Below are 21891 nucleotides of genomic sequence, written 5' to 3'. Positions count from 1 at the left end.
GGGCTTTGATGTAAGGCTATGAGTGGCTGTCTGCCAGTCGTTGCTCCTAGACAAACTGGAACCAATGGAATGCTTCCAGAATCTGCCTTTATGGAATTTAGAGTTCCCCTGGCAACATGACATCAGCCATTAATCAAAATGCACATGCCGAGGTCTTTGGAATACAGAACACGTCCTATACATTTGGAGGGCACCTGAGAGCTCTCTGTCTGGAAGGTCGTAGACTCATGGAAAGTGCACAGGTGGCATAGCTGATGTGGTGACACTTATCAGACATCCGAGTGGGGTGGAACAGTGTAGGGGTGCTCAACACTGTCAGCTTAAAACGTCACATGGATTTCATATTCACGCTCTCACCGACCTCTGACTGAGAGTCCAAAAATGACTTATAATAAGCTCAATAAAAAAATATCCACAATGAACGTAAAATCATTAGCATATGGTCTTAATGCCACCCTGATGAGTATGTAGCATTAGCCTTCCTCCGCCAAGGCCGGGCCGTCCCCAGTGGGCAGGAAATCAGAGCTCTGCTGGACCTCTGGGATCTGAAGACTGGGCTTGCATGCCAAGTGTCAAGAAGCTGCTGTTTTGAATAGGGTCTTTGTAGCATTCTGCTAGCGATAAGCATCTCCTTGTGATGAGGATTAGTCATTTCACTGTTCCAAAAAGCAATCTGTTCAACATCTGAAGAGATGTACTCTCACTGTGATCAGGGAAACTGAGCTGGTAATGAAAACCATTGTCGGACTCTGAAGGATCAATGGAGGTCACTCTGACAAGGGAACCAATTCATCATGGGGTCACAGCCCCAAATCCATCACTGTGTGCCGCAGCTAGCTGCCTGGCTCGCTGGGCGTGGGCTGGCACCGCAGGGAGGCAGGGAGGAAGGAGAGAGAAGAGCAGGTGCTCTCTGTTCCAATAGAGGCAGTGGCCAGTGGCTTGTTTTTAACTAGCTAGATAATTGTATTTCACTCCTGGTTCTGGTGTGCCATATCATGTGTTCAAGCTTTTGTCCCAGACCACCACTAACAGAACTGATTCAGATAATGAAGGCCTTTTTAAATATCTGATTGATTCTTCAAGTTAAAGCTAGCTTACTTTAATAGTTTAAGGTAGTAGACGCAGACAGTTCGACATTACAAAAAGCGAATATGCTAGCTGAACTCGTTGAAGCAATGTATGGCTATATAGTGAATGTTTCAAACACAGTTTTATTAAAGTGGTGGATGGCAGACTCAGCAGCTTAGAGAGAATCCTACACATTGCGTGCCGCAGAGCCCAGAAAGCACTATAAGCAGTATGTCTGGGTGTTAGAGGTAGGGAGGGGTGAGCAGTGTCTTCGCTCAACAAACCAGCCTACCTCCCAGCCCAGGGCGCAGGCGGTTGTCGTAGCCATCCAGCAGTCTGTCCAGGATCCGGGTGAAAATGGTGATGTTGTCTCTACTGTCGTCAGGCAACGGCTCTCTGTGCCCAACCACTGCCCTGCAGAGTGAGAGAGAGACAGAGCGAGCGAGAGAGAGAGAGAGGTGAGAGAGAGAAAGTGTTAGATTGAACACAGCAGACATCTTTGAGTCTTTCCTGTAGCAGTGGTTCCTCCGGCTCCTCAGACCAGCCATGGGAAATACACTAAACAGAAAAAGCTCCACCGAACCAGAATACCACACGTGTCTGTCTGTCCGCAGCTTCACTTTGTGCTCATTATCAATTTCCTGTTTACAACGAGATCTGGTCTAACCATTGGAGTAACCACTGTTATTTCCAACCAATGAGAGAGTTGTAGGGGTAACTGAACCTTTCTCTAATGCAACCTTCAGAGTCATGGCTACCGCATTGATTGAGACCCAAACATGTTGGGATTTAATTTTGGGCATCGTGTGGCAGCACACCACTCTCAGACATGGAAAGACTGATTGAAGTCCAAAAGGATTAGTCACAGAACTGCTGCCGGTAACAAAGCTGCTGCCGACTGTCACGGATCCCTCCGGAACTTTCATTACGCACACCTGTCCCCTATTCCCACTGATTAGTATTTGTATATCGATTATTGTTCCAATGTCCGTTGGTCATGTGAGTGCTTGTGCTGTGTGTTTTGGGCTTTCGTGCCCTTGTGGATTGCACAGATGATTACGGGTCTCGTCCCGTGTGTTAATCATTGTGCGTGTGTGTTATTTATTCGAGGTACTCCTCGCTCTTTTGTTTGGGTTTCAACCCTGTGTTTCTGTTACGTGTTTGTTTGGTCTTCGTCCCTGTGCCTTTACACAGCACGCCGTAATATGGGCTTAATAAAAAAAACTATTACGCATTCCTGTGTCTGTCTCCCGTTCCTTCATGCCAACGTGACAGAATAATCAACCATTAAGGGAGACAGCGGGATTGGCCCGTCCGACGACGCTGCGACTGGTCCGTCTGGCCCCACCGCAACTTCGGCAGCTGCAACTGGGCTGTCCGACGTCGCCACAACCGGTCCGTCCGATGCCACTTACTGGTCCGTCCTACGCCGCCGCAACTTCGGCAGCTGCATCGGGTCCTGATCAACCCACACTGCGTTCCTGTGATCGTCCTCGAGGCAGGTGTTGTTGCGCTGCAGATGCAGCGCATCGGGTGGAGGGAAGGGTACTGTCACGGATCCCTCCGGAACTTACGGCACACCGTAATTTGCACCTGTCTCCCGAATCATTCATACCAGCGTGACACCGACCGACAACTCACAGTCACAGAGCTGCTGCCGACCGACAACTCACAGTCACAGAGCTGCTGCCGACCGACAACTCACAGTCACAGAGCTGCTGCCGACCGACAACTCACAGTCACAGAGCTGCTGCCGCACCGACAACTCACAGTCACAGAGCTGCTACCGACCGACAACTCACAGTCACAGAGCTGCTGCCGACAGACAACTCACAGTCACAGAGCTGCTGCAAACTCTGCCTCTGGGTTTTTTCCTCCTTCATTCTGCATAATATCCCACAAGTGACAAACGAGGTCCTGAATATGCAGTCAACCTCCGCTTCCTTAATTACCTTAAATATGCCAGAGCAATTATCTCTTTGTGGGCCTGGCCACCGTTCCCCAGTGAACAATGTGCTGGTGAGACGGAGAGGGCACCATAGATGAGCTAATGAGTGCCATTTTCAATCAAACTCAGAGCCCCTGAGGGACTGACCTCTGACCTGTCTCCAGATTACCCCTATCAACAAGAATGTCTGAGGGCCACTAATACTAGCAGCCAAAGTCATTTATACGCAGGCATGCACCGCCCATAAACACTCTCACACATACATACAGCCTTACATGTGCAGCTGGTCACTGTGCGTTCAAATACATTATACATGTATGTCTACCCTCACATAGTACACTATAAGCATAAACAAACACAAGCCCTCAACTGGCAGACAGACTAAAAATTGTGATGTTTCAAGGGATGGGTACATTAGCTGTCCATCTGAAATCTCATTGTCAGTATACCAGTACTAACAGCACAGTTAAGGCAATGTCATAAAAGGAAGGACAGACAGAACATCACTTTTGTACGTGTGTATGTGTGTGTGTGTGTGTGTGTGTGCATGCGTGTGGCACCTTGACGTATGAACTACTATTTGTATTTCACATCCAATCATCTCAGACACCAGTCAAAGCCAAAGGGGCCTCTGCTGAAAATGAATCAGGTCTGATTGATAAACACAGCAGAGCAACATAGAAGAGAGAGAGAGAGAGAGAGAGAGAGAGAGAGAGAGAGAGAGAGAGAGAGAGAGAGAGAGAGAGAGAGAGAGAGAGAGAGAGAGAGAGAGAGAGAGAGAGAGAGAGAGAGAGAGAGAGAGAGAGAGAGAGAGAGAGAGAGAGAGAGAGAGAGAAGGAGATAGGGTGAGAGGGGAGAAGGAGATAGGGTGAGAGGGGAGAAGGAGATAGGGTGAGAGGGGAGAAGGAGATAGGGTGAGAGGGGAGAAGGAGATAGGGTGAGAGAGAGAGGGGAGAAGGAGATAGGGTGAGAGAGAGAGGGGAGAAGGAGATAGGGTGAGAGAGAGGGGGGAGAAGGTGAGAGGGAGAGAGGAGAAGGAGAGAGGGAGAGGGGGGTGAGAGGGCAAGAGAGAAAGAGAGTGAGCAAGAGAGAAAAGGAGAGGAGAGCGAGAGAGAGAGATGGGGGAAAGGAGAGAACGAGAGAGGGAGAGAGAAAGAAAGAGAGAAAAGGTGGGGATGAGAGGAGATGAGAGAGAGATGAGGGAAAATGAGAGAAGGAGAGAGGGAAAGGAGGAGAGAGAGAGAGGGGGGAAGAAGGAGAGAGGGAGAGGGAGAGAGAGAGAGAGAGAAGGAAAGGAGAGAGAGAGAAGGAGAGAGAGAGAGAGAGAGAGAGAGAGAGAGAGAGAGAGAGAGAGAGAGAGAGAGAGAGAGAGAGAGAGAGAGAGAGAGAGAGAGAGAGAGAGAGAGAGAGAGAGAGAGAGAGAGAGGGAGGGAGGGAGGGAGGGAGGAGGAGAGGGGGAGAGAGAGGGAAGGAAAAAGAGCCGCACTGGGTATAACTCCACCAACATCTAATTAAATTCCTTGAGCTTTAAGAGGGCCTGCATCCTCAGAAAGCTTCCCCCAAACGCACAACTCTCCTTCCTCCTTCGCTCTCTCGCTCCCTCCCGCTCTCTGGAGTGTGCCGTGGGGGCTTATAGGGAGGCTTGTTACTGATTGACTGATAAGGACCCCGATATCTGTCCGCTGCTGGAGTGGCTGGGCCCACGCCACCCGGCCTCATTGTTTTGCTACTGGGTACCGGAGGCTGCCAGAATCCAATGGAGAGGATTAGTGGGCCCGGTCGGAGCTGCCTACAAATGACATTTTGAAAGCTGATGATTCTCCCCAGCGTGCTGTAGCTACAGGGGCCCTGCTTCATTTACTTACTATGGCAAGGGGAAATTAAAGGAAAGACAACCGCCATCTACCTCCAACAGGGGGGTATGAATGACATGGAGGGGGTACATGCCCTCATCAATAAACTCTTAATTAACAACATTTCTATTCCAGAATCAACCAACCCCCTACTGCCACCCATCAGTACCAAGGGTAAACACCCTCCCTAGCCAACCCACTCACACATCTACTCAGCCCCAGCCCGTCACCAACCTATTGATACTAATATGCAGCATATCACACGACACATTGTATACGACAAAGAAATGCTTGCTATCATTCAATGGCTTCACAATATGCCTGATTTCCTTTGTTGGCCTTGTCTTTTTAGTGTCTTCCAGTTGTCTGTGCTCAGAGGAGATAAGGCCTCCAGGAGAGAAAGGGAACAGGTTGAACAATGGTTGCTAATGCAGCATTGATTGACTCAGGGGCAGATGCCACGTCGCAGCTCAATAATGACCAACAATTCTGTTCATTCTTCTTTTATCTAATTGAAGCTAATGAGGGACGGATGCGTGTTGTGCGTTCTCTTCTGAAGAAGACTCACGGCTCAGTAAACTCAGACTTTTATTAGGAACACACTCTGCCCATGTAGAATCTCTGGCCTTGCTGGTACATAAAGGCAATGGTCAAACACTGAATCTTAAAAAGTACTCAGAGTTTACAGTGAGTACAGTCCAATAAAAAAAAGACGTGAGGGAGAGAGTTAAAAGATGAGAAAATTAGTAGAGATTCTGCTATCACATCTACAGTACCAGGGAGCAGCCACTAAATAACACCATTTGTCTGCTTTTTCCTTTCCTTCAGAAGTTAAAACCTGCTATAGAAACAGCAGCCACTATCGTTCCCCATTTCAAATCTGTTCTGCTGACTTCTATAAGGCTATCCAGGAAACTGGAACAAGCATCACTCTCAAACATCCTTGTAAACAAGCAGCTTTATAAAAACAAACAAATGTGTTGATCTTGCCATGACCAAACTGACAAAAGTCTTGTCTGTGGGATGTTGTGAGTCAGTGACAGGAACATACAATCGAGTCTCACATACAGTGCATTAGCAAACTATTCAGACCCTCTGTCACGCCCTGACCTTAGAGATCCTTTTTATGTCTCTATTTTGGTTGGTTAGGGCGTGAGTTGGGGTGGGCATTCTATGTTTTTGTTCTATGTAGCGGAGCGGAGCGGCGACGCTACGAGGAGTTGGCTCGAGGAGGCGTGCACGAGAGGCAACCCCATCATTTTCTGGTCGGGGAACACGGGGAGATTGGCGGAGTTAGGTCATAGACCTGAGCCAACTCCACGTGTTTGCCGTGGGGAGAGAGTGACCGGGCAGGCACCGTGTTATGCGGTGAAGCACAAGGTGTCCCCAGTGCGCACTCATAGCCCGGTGCGCTACATCGCAGCTCCTCGCATCGGCCGGGCTAGAGTGGGCATCGAGCAAGGAGGGATGGTGCCGGCTCAGCGCATCTGGCCTCCAGTGTGTCTCCTCGGCCCGGGTTATCCTGCGCCAGCTCTACGCACGGTGTCCCCGGTTCGCCAGCACAGCCCAGTGCGGCCTGTTCCAGCTCCCCACACTTGCCGGGCTACAGGGGGGATCCAGCCAGGACGAGTTGTGCTAGCTCTGCGCTCGAGACCGCCAGTGCGCCTCCACGGCCCAGTGTATCCGGTGCCTCGGCCAAGGAAGAGGCCTCCTGCATGTCTCCCCAGCCTGATGAGTCCTGTGCCTGTACTAAGCCATAACCCTCCTGCATGTCTCCTCAGCCTGGTGAGTCCTGTGCCTGCTCCCAGAGCCAGGCCTCCTGTGCATCTCTCCACTCAAGTGATGATCCGTGGCAAGAAGCCTCCAGTGATGATCCATGGCACGAAGCCTCCAGTGATGATCTATGGCAAGAAGCCTCCAGTGATGATCCATGGCACGAAGCCTCCAGTGAGTAGTCATGGCACGAAGCCTCCCACGACGGCCCCCAGTCCGGAGACTCGAGCGACGCTCCCCAGTCCGGAGCCTCGAGCGACGGTCCCCAGTCCGGAGACTCGAGCGACGGTCCCCAGTCCGGAGCCTACCAGCGACGGTCCCCAGTCCGGAGCCTACCAGCGACGGTCCCCAGTCCGGAGCCTACCAGCGACGGTGCCCAGTCCGGAGCCTACCAGCGACGGTGCCCAGTCCGGAGCCTACCAGCGACGGTGCCCAGTCCGGAGCCTACCAGCGACGGTGCCCAGTCCGGAGCCTACCAGCGACGGTGCCCGCAACAAGGGGGCCCAGTCCGGGGCCCGCAACGAGGGGGCCCAGTCCGGGGCCCGCAACGAGGGTGCCCAGTCCGGGGCCCGCAACGAGGGTGCCCAGTCCGGGGCCCGCAACGAGGGTGCCCAGTCTGGGGCCCGCAGCGAGGGTCCCCGCACCAGAGGTGCCCCCAAAGTGGGGTGAGTCAGTGGTGGAGTGGGGTCTGCGTCCCGCACCTGAGCTGCCACCGCAGATAGATGCCCACCCAGACCCTCCCCTATAGGTTCAGTTTTTGCGGCCGGAGTCCGCACCTTTGGGGGGGGGGGGGGGGGGGGGGGGGACCTTAGAGAGCATTTTTATGTCTCTATTTGGTTGGGTCAGGGTGTGATTTGGGGTGGGCATTCTATGTTTTGTTTTCTATGATTTTGTGTTTCTATGTTTTGGCCGGGTATGGTTCTCAATCAGGGACAGCTGTCTATCGTTGTCTCTGATTGGGAACCATCCTTAGGTAGCCCTTTTCCCCTCCTTTCGTTGTGGATAGTTGTCTTTGTTTGTGGCACTGTAGCCCTTAAGCTTCACGGTAGTTTTGTATTGTTTTGTTGGCGTCATTTTAAATAAAGGGAAAATGTACGCTCACGGCGCTGCGCTTTGGTCCACTTCCTTCAACGACGGCCGTGACAGGCCACACCCATCTATATAATGTCCCACAGTTGACAGTGCATGTCAGAGCAAAAACCAAGCCATGAGGTCGAAGGAATTATCCGTAGAGCTCCGAGACAGGATTGGGTTGAGGCACAGATCTGGGGAAGGGTACCGAAAAATGTCTGCAGCATTGAAGGTCCCCAAAAACACAGTAGCCTCCATCATTCTTAAAAAGGAATAAGTTTGGAACCACCAAGACTCTTCCTAGATCTAGCCACCAGGCTAAACTGAGCAATCGGGGGACAAGGGCAATGGTCAGGGAGGTGACCAAGAACCCGATGGTCACTTTGACAGAGCTCCCCAGAGTTCCTCTGTGGAGATGGGAGAAGAAGGACAACCTTCCAGAAGGACAACCGTCTCTGCAGCACTCCACAAAATCAGGCCTTTATGGTAGAGTGGCCAGACGGAAGCCACTCCTCAGTAAAAGGCACATGACAGTCCGCTTGGAGTTTTTCAACATGCACCTAAAGAACTCTCAGACCATGAGAAACAAGATTCTCTGATTTGATAAAACCAAGATTGACCTCTTTGGCCTGAATGCCATCCGTCACGGCTGGAGGAAACCTGGCATCATGAAGCATGGTGGTGGCAGCATCATGCTGTGGGGATGTTTTTCAGTGGCAGGGACTGGGAGACTTGTCAGGATCAAGGGAAAGATGAACAGAGAAAAGTACAGAGAGATCCTTGGTGAAAAGGTCCTGCTCCAGAGCACTCAGGACCTCAGACTGGGCCAAAGGTTCCCCTTCCAACAGGACAACGGCCCTAAGCACACAGCCAAGACAATACAGGAGTGGCTTTGGGACAAGTCTCTGAATGTCCTTGAGTGGCCCAGCCAGAGCCCAGTCTTGAACCCAATCGAACATCTCAATAGAGACCTGAAAATAGCTGTGCAGTGACGCTACCCATCCAACCTGACAGAGCTTGAGAGGACCTGCAGAGAAGAATGGGCGAAACTCTCCAAATAAAGGTGTGCCAAGCTTGTAGCGTCATACCCAAGACATGAGGCTGTAATCACTGCCAAAGGTGCTTCAACAAAGTACTGAATACTTATGTAAATGTGATATTTAGGTTTTTGAATTTTGAAGTCAAGAGGTCTGAATACTTTCAGAATGCACTGTACGTGTCCCCATCTGGCCAGACACCCAGTGCTGTGCTCTCTCCACACTGCGGTACACTGGGATCAGGGCCAGATATACTCTCTCTCTCTCAATTTTCAATTCAATTCAATTCAATTTGCTTTATTGGCATGACGTAACAATGTACATATTGCCAAAGCTTAGTTACAATATAAAAATGAGAATCAAAATGGTCAACGGGACAACAGTAACAACAATAACCAAGGGTCAAAATAACTCTCTCTCTCTCTCTCTCTCTCTCTCTCATAAAATATAAAGGAGACTTTTCTCTTCACCCCGCTTGACAATCAGACTCTTTCCAACAGTAACCTCAACTTCCTTAATCTCTATCCATCTTTCTAACCCTGTCTGTCCTCATCTCCGCTATCACTCTCTCACTTTCCCTTCCCTCTTCAACCCCTTACCTTCTCTTTCTTACATTTATTTGACAGTAAAATGTATTTTAAAACTGAGCTGTAAATTACATTAATTCCATGGAGTTGCTGTATACAGTACATATCATATACAGTTGAAGTCGGAAGTTTAAATAAACATTGGTTGGAGTCATTAAAACAAGGCCTACCTTCAAACTCAGTGCCTCTTTGCTTGACATCATGGGAAAATCAAAAGAAATCAGCCAAGACCTCAGAACAAAAAATTGTGGTTACTCCCAAGGATGAACCACAAGTCTGGTTCATCCTTGGGAGTAATGTCCAAACTCCTGAAGGTATCACGTTCATCTGTACAAACAATAGTAAGCAAGTATAAACACCATGGGACCATGCAGCTGTCATACCGCTCAGGATGGAGACGCATTCTGTCTCCTAGAGAAATACATACTTTGGTGCGAAAAGTTCAAATCAATCCCAGAACAACAGCAAAGGACCTTGTGAAGATGCTGGAGGAAACAGGTACAAAAGTATCTGTATACAGAGTAAAACGAGTCCTATATTGACATGACCTGGAAGGCCGCTCAGCAAGGAAGAAGCCACTGCTCCAAAACCGCCATAAAAAAGCCAGACTACAGTTTGCAACTGCACATGGGGAGAAAGATTGCACTTTTTGGAGAAATGTCCTCTGGTCTGATGAAACAAAAATAGAACTGCCATAATGACCATTGTTATGTTTGGAGGAAAAAGGGGGAGGCTTGCAAGCCGAAGAACATCATCCGTGAAGCACAGGGGTGGCAGCTTTGCTGCAGGAGGGACTGATGCACTTCACAAAATAGATGGCTTCATGAGGAAGGAAAATTATGTGGATATATTGAAGCAACATCTCAAGACATCAGTCAGGAAGTTAAAAATTGGTCGCAAATGGGTCTTCCAAATAGACAATGACCCCAAGAATACTTCCAAAGTTGTGGCAAAATGGCCTAAGGACAACAATGTTAAGGTATTGGAGTGGCAATCAATCCTATAGAAAATTTGTGGGCAGAACTGAAAAAGCGTGTGCGAGCAAGGAGGCCTACACACCTGACTCAGTTACACCAGCCCTGTCAGGAGGAATGGGCCAAATTTCACCCAACTTATTGTGGGAAGCTTGTGGAAGGCTACCCGAAACGTTTGACCCAAGTTAAACAATTTAAAGGCAAGGCTACCAAATACGAATTGAGTGTATGTAAACTTCTGACCCACTGGGAATGTGATGAAATAAATAAATAATTCTCTCTACTGACATTTCACATTCTTAAAATAAAGTGTTGATCCTAACTGACCTAAGACAGGGAATTTTTTACTTGGATTAAATGTCAGGAATTGTCAAAAACCGAGTTTAAATGTATTTGGCTAAGGTGTATGTAAACTTCCGACTTCAACTGTACATACTATGGGGGTTGAAGGCACTTTTAATGCAATATATCTAGCTCTTCGTACAGCATGTTTAAGTGAATGAGCTGGGGAATGTTAAAATTGGTTGATCCCAAATAGACTTGGGGAACAAATCCATAACTCTTTAGAATAAACCTCAGTTTGAGTGCTTTGGCAAGTGTTGTGTACAAGAGAATCAGATATAATCTGATCCGCCTGCCAAATGCAAATAAATGTAACTTCCTAGAAGACGCTCTTCAACCTTCTTCTACACGTTCAATGGTGGTGTTCTCTGGCCTCAACACTGAGCAGATCTAGTAAACGTGGTTTAGTGCCTGGCAGGTTGCACCCTAAACTACACCATTGGCCAATATACAACTCAGAAACAGTGTACTGATCCAGAAGTCCTTCAGCACAAACCCAATATAGTAATCCATGGTTTATCTTTTGGATATCCCTAAGTGTTGAGCCAAACCAGAGCCCTCTCTGCTCGGCAGCTTCTGCTGCTCCTCCAGCCCTCCACGGTCTGGCAAGCAGTCAAACACACTGGATCTGGACTCTGGGGCCTCTGAGGAACATGTAACCTCGCTCATTTACATCGCCCATTTGATTACAGACAAGATCCTCTGACCACAACCCCATTCTAGTAGCTCCCCACTCCCCAGAAGTGCCAGGGTAAAATAGGGTTATCATTATTAGAGCCACATCATGCAGCCTTACACATCATGCAGCCTTGGCCAAACGTTTGTAGAACAACTAAAGTTACATCAATAACTCTAAATTAAGCATATAGGAGTACCTATTTCTTTGTTAACCGCTCAACACAGAATAGCCACATGTGCGCACTCCCTCAACTCGTTTGGAGAAAATATCCTTTCTATTTTATTCAGCTATGTTCATTTGTATTCTTCATACTATAAAATAATGCCACGGAATTCTAAGCAAATCTTGTCTGCTAAATGAACTAGTGTAGCCCACAGCCATAAGGCATAGCCAGATCAGGGCCTAACATAAGGACAACTCAGAGTGTGCTATTCTGTTCTTCTGAAATAGACTACATTGTCTTCATATCATGTTTCTTTAGACCTGTCTAAAATAAATAATGGATTCATTGTGAAGGTGTAGGCTTTACTACATGGATTTATTAGACTTTTTAACGTGGAGATGTTCCAAAAGTCAGCATCAGTGGCTTGTAGGCTGTGTGGAAGCCAGGAGACGCTAAATGTGTTTATGTTAATTAACGGTCAATTACCGTGAGACCGACAGTTATCTGCTTGACAATCACTGGCTGACAAAATTTTAGCACCGCCACAGTCCTAGTTAGGGTCCAAGAGCTTGGATAAGCCTTCAACTGACAAACCTAGTCAGGCTCTGCGAGGCGACTAAACAAGAAGAGAGGACCAGCTCCTGTCAAACCAGACAACATACAGATGTTACAACCATATTGTAGTCTGACAAGCATGGTGAAATAACATCCCGAGGAGGTTGGAAAATAAAAAAATGTTTGCTCACAAAATACTCTGATCTGTTTATTTTTGTCCCTCAAACATTAAAGTCCAATGTGTCCTTGGTTTAGCGCCTTTGGCTAAATTAACATCTAGTGAGAAGAGTATTAATTAATGAAATATACAGAAGCATGCATAAAACATGTTTTTTTCTTCTGTTGGGATAATTATTACTAACGTTTTACTAAGGCAGAATGCAACTCCTAGGGGCTTTCTTCATATTAGTTTCTCCTCTTTCAACTTCATTATTATTTCAGTAAAACTTTTCAGCTTTTATGGAGCAGCCCCTGTTGTTAAATGAACATTGTCTAACTGACTCGCGTCCCAGAGAACTTTTATCATGCTTTACTAAAGCTCCCTGCTTTACAGACACTCAATCTTGATGCTTCACTTATTTTCAGCTATTCCCTTGTGTTCAAGCCAATGAGGCATGTTGGCATACCAACAGACAGGGTGCTGTAGGATAATTCTCAAGCAGAGCATGCTCCAACAGACTGGCTCATTGACTGGCTTTCAGATGGAAGGATTTCAGCAAGCCAGTGTGGATCTGGAGGTATGCTGGATCATACCAATAGCTGTGAATTCCAACATAAGAGTTCACAGTGCATCAAGAAAGCAGAGGGGCTTGTATTAAACCACTATGAAATTGGAGAATATTCACCAGTTGCGACTGAAAACATAATGTAAGGAAACAATTTCTCTATAGGAGAAAATATTTGTTGTCGGATTAAGCTGGGATCATTGACTAATGAAGCTCAACTTCATGGCAGTTTAACATGGCATAGATAAACTCTGGCACAGCCATTCTCTGCAGCGCGCAAGGTGTTGAATCATCCATTGAGTCAACTCGCGTCTCTGGTCAGTAAGGAGACCGACATCCATCCCCAGTTGCTCTGGAACATGATTGAGTTCTCTGTGTTCCACAGTGCAGCTGTGCAGACACACCCTCTGGAGGATCCACTCCGGCTCTAATCTGATTGTTCACCAATTAGGAACTTTGAAGCTGACAGATCAATTACTCAATATATATCAACACAATGCCGCTGTTAGTTATCCTATCTGAAATTCAGGTAATTAGCCAAGAGATCAATAAACTGTGAGCAGGACGAAGAACTTGGGGAGATATGAGAGAATTTGAGATTGATAAACTCATTAATTAAACGGCATGGCTGTGGAGCCGACTCTTCTGGACGCCTCTTTGCGACCACTAAAGGTCCGACGCTTCTGTGCATGTGCTGGATTCTCTACTTTACACAGTTTGTACTCTAGTCGGCTGTCCAGATAACAGGCTACTCTGGCGAATGGTGCTTGTTTAATAAAGTTAGATCAAAGCTGAATAAATGTCTGCAAGATCACATATTATAGTATTGTAGCCGGGCCCGCTTCCACGAGGGGGTAAAAGGGGGATTAACCCCCTCAGTTGAAACCTCTGCCCCATCAGTTTTTGTTTTTTACATCCCTATTTAAAATAGCAAAAAAGTTACAATGATTGAGAGACAGGTTGGCGCAAAAACAATCTGTGTCAGCATAATGGACTGGGTGCACTGTGGTGTGTAGGGGGGCTATGGAAAGCCACTGGGGCGGTTAGGTATGACTCCTTTGGGTTTCCATGATTAGCGGGAAAAACGTTTCTTATCTGTGCAAGGCTAAGTGAATAACGTGATACGCCTCCGCCTGTAATTTTTCATTTTTAAAGGGCGGGGTTTACCGTTGAAGCTGCTTCACTCGAGTCTGCCTCACGCCCCACCACTACAAAGTTCAGTTAGCTAGCTGTAAAAATTGTTAGTTGTGACAGCATTGTGAAGTTCCTCTCTGACAATGAATGCACGTGTTCGTACATCGCAAAAGTAAGACTGGAGGCTACAGGGCTGCTGAAGGCGTTGATAGACCCCGGCTTTAAGTATACAGCCAACATGGTGAACAGAATCCTCAAGCTTCTCTATCCTCCAAACAAATGACACACCACCAGCTCCAAGCAAACGACAACGGGGAGATATGAGAGAATTTGAGATTGATAAAAAAAAATAAAAAAAAAGATTTGTATGTACAAATCTCCAGCAATACGCTGTGGACAGACAGTACAGTAGGCCAGCATGACAGAGAAGACACTCAATGTAAAATACTTTTTTTCAGCACGTTGGATGCTGTCATCGGTGAAATGTCAGAACGATTTAGCGAACGCAACAGCCAACTGGTGGAGACCCTGTGTGCACTTGACCCAGAGAGCCATGACTTTCTAGATGTGAAAAATGACAAACCACTGCTGGATCAGATTTGGTGGAAGCTGACCAGTTTTTGCCGACTGAAATCGCCTGCTCTGGCTCCGATGAGGACAAATGGACCCCACTTGATACCTTGAAACGATTCTATGGGTGTCAGGTATGCGTAAATGGCTGCAAGGGAGTCAGGCGCAGGAGAGTAGATAGTGGGTAGCAAACAGAGCTTTTTATTTAGGCAAACCAAAAGCACACTGCACAACGAACACGAAATGCAATACAGGTTGACATAACCCAGCGCAATCAGACCTACGTGCGCGTACATGAAACAGATAAACAATACCACACAAAGACATGGGGGAAACAGAGGGTTAAGGTGTGTGGAAAAACGAGACAAAACAAATGGAAAATGAAAAATGGATTGGCGATGGCTCGAAGACCGGCGACGTCGACCGCCGAATACCGCTCGAACAAGGAGAGGCATCGACTTCGGCAGAAGTCGTTTGACCCAAGTTAAACAATTTAAAGGCAATGCTACAAAATGCTAATTGAGTGTATGTAAACTTCTGACCAACTAGGAATGTGAGAGAAATAAAAGAAATAAAAGCTGAAATAAATCATTCTCTCTACTATTATTCTGACATTTCATATTCTTAAAATAAAGTGGTGACCTAAGACAGGGAATTTTTACTAGGATTAATTGTATGTAAACTTCTGACCCACTGGGAATGTGATGAAAGAAATAAAAGCTGAAATAAAGCATTCTCTCTATTATTATTCTGACATTTCAAATTCTTAAAATAAAGTGGTGACCTAAAACAGGGAATATTTACTCAGATTAAATGCCAGGAATTGTGAAAAACTGAATTTAAATGTATTTGGCTAAGGTGTATGTAAACTTCCGACTTCAACTGTACATGGGAGTACAAATTTTCCACTTTGACAAACTGTGTTCAGTCAGCACTGAAGAAGTATGCTTCACCCGAGGAAAGCTCAACTAATCCAACTGGCATTGGAGGAGGATTCTTACAAGATGACTTTGGGGAGAATGGAATGATCGATTACTCTGAAAGTTCCACAGAGAATCAAAGAGGCTACAAACTCTTCTGAAAAGGTAAGAAACAATCTAGCTGGTAGGGTTTTATCAAAATATTGGTGGTATAACCAGTGTCATAGCCAGTGGCGTCATTTCAGCAAAAAACCTAGGGTATGGAATGGCAAAATGACTTCCTTATCAGCCTATGTTTTCAACTGGCATGCTTTATTGTGTTCAAGCATACAGTATCTGAGAGGACTTATATATTTCTGTTTTGTTTGTGTTTTGGGATTTGGGATTTTGTTCTTAATAACATCATCAAGGTGTAATGTGTCTGTAATGTTTGAGTTTTTTTTACTTGTTTTAGTTTGTCATGGTGCTGATAGAGAACTGCAGAGATTTCGGGCCAACCTGTCACTTCTTGGTCAAAAGCACTCAAGGGTCTCGGCATTTGAACTTTTATGTTTATTGTGATATAGTGTGATATCAGCAGAAGTCAATATAATTCCAATGCAAAACCCAAATGACACCCCTTGGTATAGCTACATATGGGTATGTTTCATCACAGAAATAGATAGGCTACATTCTATTACGGTTTTCTTGGTAGCCTATTGGTTTTCGTGGTTGTAAATGGAACTGTACTTATTGGAAACGTATGTATGGCATGCTGTCATTGCTTAATTGATTATGTGGGTCGAATTTGATTCACAGAAGTGTATTTTGCCATATCACAACGTGTTTCTGTACTCATGAGCAAGCAGCATTAATTTCTATGTTTAAAGCGGGCGTGTATAGGCCTGTTTATTTGGCAAGACAGTTGTGCATGTCTGCATCTCACTGTAGTAGGCTGTAGGCTGTGTTTAGGTTATTTGAATCTCCATTTGGCTTTTCCGTACTGTGCTTATTTACTGTTAATGTAACGAGCCTAAATGTAGATTGTGTCATCCCTTATTGATCTGATATTGTCTTTACTAGGCCTGCTTGGTACCGCTGTTTTCTTCTTTCACATTCATTCGTTCACTGCTATTCAGTATTTTTGTTTGCTTGCATAAATAACTAGGTTATTACTTTCAGCATTTAGTTTGTATTATATTGGTAAGACAGCTGTTCGTACAGCTGCATTCACCTATTGCAAACAGCCAATCTATGTTGTAGCCTGCTATATAACATTACTGTAAGACAAAACACCAGCTCATTTCTTATGAGATTTTAGAATGACAGAGAAGAATTGGACCGTTCGCACTGTGGCCAAAAGTAGGCAAAATATCTGCTTTGATTGAAACTAAACACAGCTACAGTTTGTTAAAAGCATCTGCTCTGACTGTACATCATTCAAAACAATACTGTTTAACTCAAGACGTTCTAAAGCATCTCCCTGTGAAACTGAGATCAAATGGTTGGTATGCAGATGCTGCATGGACGTTTCACTGGTAAAACCTGAAGAGTTATCTTTCACGATTGGCAGTGAGAAATGTGAATGGAGGGTGAAGGTAAAGAAACACACCTACAGAATGCGATTCAGATCTTCAGCTCTGGGGAAAAGGGATCCAGGGGGGCGGGACAGGGTGGTTACCTACGGATTCACAGCATTGGCCTTAATTAAAGACATGCTCCAGTACATAGGAGACTAGTAAGTATTTTTAAACCACCAGCTTGTGCTGGATGTGTCAATGTGTAGTTCATATATCATCTTCTATGAGCAGAATTACTGTATTACCTCAATTAGCCACAAAATTCCTAGTTTGAAAGCGACTGCTGTCTGGAAGCTGTGCTGCACCATTTTCCCTACATTTCCCCCAATGTGGGCCAGCCCCCTAGCAATTCGAGATCCAGCCAATGAGATTCAGCCCTTCACCATTTGAGTGACAGCTAGCAAGAATTACACACAGCAAAGCGAGAGAGAAAGCAATGACGTGGTGCACATATCAGGGACCACTTTTGGCTCGTGGGCACTGCCTTCAGAACTACTGGCTAAAAAGTACTGGAGAATCCCTTTAAATATTCCCTGTTGATAATGTGTGGATGGTGCCTAACAGTGATATGCTTCTGCGTGATGTGCTCGGCCTTCTCCTCCCAAATCTTGACTTTCTTGTCACCATAGTATTTGCGATGGAAAGCTGTAACAGGATCATTGATGTTGCATATCATGATATTGACACATACAGCTACTATATCTACAGTATGCTACCTGCTGTGTTTTACATTTATACATACAGTATAGCCTACCTTACTTCCTATTTGCTCCATTCCCATCTTAATGCTGAAAAAGAAAATCTACCACAGGCAGCCAAGTCATCCAACCGCATACTGAGTCTCGCCGCAAGTGAATACATTACCCTGGCCCAGCTCTGTAACACATTAACCTTGACAATGCCACCGTAACATTGACAGAATGTTCTCTGTGCACCAGGTCACATCTCAAAGTGACGCCCTTCCCTTCTGTCCCGTGAATAATGCATGTGAGTTGGGGTGAGAAGGGGAGAGGAACCGGGGAACTTCAGAGGCGATCCATACGCAGGAATAGCTGGAGTGGACTTACGGCACTCTCCCCCTCATAGCCATTGATTATGTGTCACTTTGGCCGGTGGTGTTGAAACCTATTCCAAACAAAACAGACAACAGAAGCGGGTCTGGCTGTTCACACTCGTTAGCCCGTGATTGCGCTGCGGAGGGCGTGGATTGGAGGCAAGGTTATAAGACCTCCGTACAATGGAAATTAACACAGGCTGCACATTCATATGTAAAATATGGATTGTTGCAAATAATAGTTTAATCAAGCCCTGCCTATCACCGAGTGTGTGCAGTAAGGGATTGCGGCGATACACAGAGTGACAGAACCTAATATAGGGGATTTGTCTGTGACAACTTTATCCATTAGCAAAGTCTCCTGCCTGTACTGTAGCAAAGCCGATTTGGAGCCCGGCGATGGTATCAGTGGGCATCAGGGAGGCGGCAGGACTCGGGGAGAGACAGATTTGCTGATGTGGAGAGATACTCTGGAGGTATAAGCACTCTGGTGCTCTGAAGTCTAAAAGGATTATTTACAAACTTGGTCATGGCTGGTACGGCTGAACACTTACATTTTCGGTTCAGATCCAAATTTCTCCAGACAGATACCACACCACAATAACCCCCAGCCCTGCTCCCCTCCACCTCCTACCTAAAAGGGGGAAGTCAGGTAAACCCTCAACTATAGCCCAAGTTTCAATAAAAAACATTTGAGTGAAGATTGCAGTGCAAGGCTGCTGCTTATGTGCCTTATGTCATCTTTCAAATGATTGCACACATCTCGTTGTTATGCACCGAAAGTATGGTTTGACTTAATCTACCTCGTCCCCCAGAAAGGATTCCTATTGAAGACAAGCATGCTCATCCCCAGTGTAATGATGTGCGCTGAGAGTCGGGAAGTAAGTGCAGGGAGTGAGTGTTTTAATGAATAAACACAACTTAACACAAAACAAGAACCACGAACAACACAAAGACATGACACTGGAACAGAAACAATAACGCCTGGGGAAGGAACCAAAGGGAGTGACATATATAGGGAAGGTAATCAGGGAGGTGAGTGAGTCCAGGTGAGTCTGAAGACGCGCAGGTGAGCGTAACGATGGTGACAGGTGTGCGCCATAACGAGCAGCATGGTGACCTAGAGGCTGGAGAGGGAGCACAAGTGACACCCAGAATCTTTTCACGTGTTTGTTTTCAACAACTTCATAGTTAAGAACACTATAACATGGAAGAAATGAAGTGCATTCTACAAGAGCCAATATCACTCCCTAAAAACCTCAACCTTATGGAACAATCCTTGAATAGATTTTCAGAATTCACTGATAAATTGGCCCACATGGAAAATTAAAGGCATAGAAACAGTAAATGGCATGTTAACAGGAAATACATTTATTTCCATGACCGAATTAAATAGCAAGTTTGGACTGACACATGTAGACATTTTCAAATATATGCAACTTAAAAGTTGTATATTACGACATTTCGACCTGAAAGCTTTTGGACATCAGAGCAATGTCGAGGGAATCCTATTTGTTTAATGATGTGCGCCGAGAGTCGGGAAGCAAGTTCAGGGAGTGAATACACTTAATTTCATAAATAAATGAAACAAACACGTAACACAAACAGCGCATCAACATGATACAGATACAATGACGACTGGGGAAGAAACCAACGGGAGTGACATATAAAGGACAGGTAATCAAGGAGGTGATGGAGTCCAGGTAATCAAGGAGGTGATGGAGTCCAGGTGAGTGTCATAATGCGTAATTACGAGTTACGATGGTGACAGGTGTGCGCCATGACGAGCAGACTGGTGACCTAGAGGCCGGAGAGGGAGCACACGTGACAATTTGACTCAGAAAAAGATACTCAAATGATAGGTAACATATACAAAACCTTACAGAGAGCCTATCCAACTGACAATCTCTTCGAAAAAACTATTGGAATCAATACTTAAAAATAACTGATATTGGCAAGGAGTGTTTCGAACATAACTAACGAAATTACAGTTAACGAAAATGTACGTTTAATCCAGTATAAACTAATGTATAGAATTTATTATAAAAAAATACAAAATTCACAACTTCTAAAGCACAACGGCAGAGTCATGTCTTAAGTGTAAAACTAACAAGGACTCAATAATTCATGCCTTCTGGGAATGCTATGAAGTCCAAAAGTTATGGGCGGAGTTAGGAAGTTGGCTGTCAGAAGTTTTACAATGTAAATGTACTATTTATACGTTTATCTGCATATGTCAAGACATGGCATATGAGGGTGCGGTAAGATCCCCAATAGGGTCGACCATACTTTTCTAGTCAATGACTTTAAAAAAACTTCTACTTAAAAACTGGAAATCAAATGATCCTCTATCACTACGACAATGGATGTATTATAGTATTAAGTATTATTATTTAAATATTGAAAAGGTGTGGGCTATAGAGAATAATAGAACAGTCCAATTTGAGGCCATATGGCATAGAACACTGGAAGATTCCAGGGGATGAAGGATGAGGGTGTCACGAATCCCGCTTCCTGAGTCTGTTTTTGCCTGTGTTCTGTCCTGGAGTGTTTTTTTCCAGTGTCCTGGAACGCACCCTGTCTGGTTGCCGGTCGACGTAGCTAGAGATCTCTGATTACCCGCACCTGTATCCCATCAGCTATCTGCACACCTGGTCCTGATCATCACCCCTCCACTTCATAAGCTCTGACCTGACATTCATTCCCTGCCGGATCGTTAGCCATGAACAGTAGGTTGTGCCAGCGTATCAGCCTCCAGTTTGATAGAGTTTGTTTTGTACGTCTTGCTTGCCTTGAAATTACCTCCGTTTGTTCTGTCTACAGTCATTCACCCGGAACACTCACCCCATCCCTGCCTGGTCGTCGGTGGCTTCTGTTACTCCCTTGGATCTGCCTATTCACTCCCATCAACTCACCTCCACTGCCCGCTCCGCCACCTGGATCTTTCTACCGCTACGTTTAAACTTGTAAATAAATACTCACCTTCGTCCTACTCTCCTTGTCCTAGTCTGCTTCTGGGTTCTACTTTAGAAAAAGCGTGACAGAGGGAGAGTGTGGTTGAGACATATGCAGTGGCGACCCGTCATTCAGGGCAGGTGGGGCTGAGCCCCACATTTTTAGCAAAAAATGTATAAAATACATATTTATAAAACTGTCACGCCCTGACCGTAGAGATCCTTTTTATGTCTCTATTTTGGTTGGTCAGGGCGTGAGTTTGGGTGGGAATTCTATGTCTGGTGTTCTATGTTTATTTCTTTTTGTTTGGCCGTGTGTGGTTCTCAATCAGAGGCAGCTGTCTATCGTTGTCTCTGATTGAGAACCATATTTAGCCTGTTTTCCCACTGAGTTGTGGGTGATTTTCTGTTTAGTGTTTGTCGTCACCTTCCAGAACTGTTTGTTTGTCGTGTTTTGTTAGTGTTCAGATTTATTAAAGATACGTATTATGAATACTTACCACGCTGCACCTTGGTCCTCTTCTCCTTCTCCCGACGACGTTCGTTACTAAAACAATTTTTTGGGGGGGGCTTGACGGTTTTGCATGTTATTTTGGCATTAATACGTGTCATACATCAGTTTGCAAACAAGGTAAAAATCATATTGAGTTAATAAAGCCGCATGCAAACATGGTCTCTTTTTTTGTTTTCTTTAGTAAAGCGGCTCAAATGCAGGTGTTTCAGTCTAGCTCAGTGCTTTCTGTGGTGGTGGGGCAAGCCAGCAGAAAATACAGAGCGTTGCGCCGTGATTGGCTCAGTGTTCTGTCACTCATGGGGACTTTACGTCACTGCCAAGTGTAAGAGGAGACATAAATTCTAGCCCTGTGGCTGCTGCCATAGAAGTGCCCATCCAAGAAGGCTAAAGGTAATTGGCCACAAAATTACG

The 21891-nt window shown here is 45.7% G+C and overlaps 1 protein-coding gene and 1 long non-coding RNA gene across 2 annotated transcripts in view; one reads left to right on the top strand and one right to left on the bottom strand.

Moving 5' to 3' along the window:
- Positions 1 to 21891, bottom strand: part of LOC129867861 (gamma-aminobutyric acid receptor subunit alpha-2-like) — a 145182-nt gene that overhangs the window by 85202 nt on the left and 38089 nt on the right. Inside the window, exon 3 of the mRNA XM_055941342.1 lies at positions 1361 to 1482. Coding sequence (XP_055797317.1) covers positions 1361 to 1482 — 122 coding nt within the window. The remainder of the gene's footprint in view (positions 1 to 1360; positions 1483 to 21891) is intronic.
- LOC129868877 (uncharacterized) lies at positions 20623 to 21005 on the top strand. The gene is made up of 2 exons (XR_008761829.1): positions 20623 to 20741; positions 20836 to 21005. It is a non-coding gene; the product is annotated as an uncharacterized LOC129868877 (long non-coding RNA).

This window comes from Salvelinus fontinalis, chromosome 13 (assembly GCF_029448725.1).
Source record: "Salvelinus fontinalis isolate EN_2023a chromosome 13, ASM2944872v1, whole genome shotgun sequence".
Taxonomy (NCBI): Eukaryota; Metazoa; Chordata; class Actinopteri; order Salmoniformes; family Salmonidae; genus Salvelinus; species Salvelinus fontinalis.
Note: the sequence above shows the minus strand (reverse complement) of the source record. Positions and strands in the feature narration are given on the sequence as shown.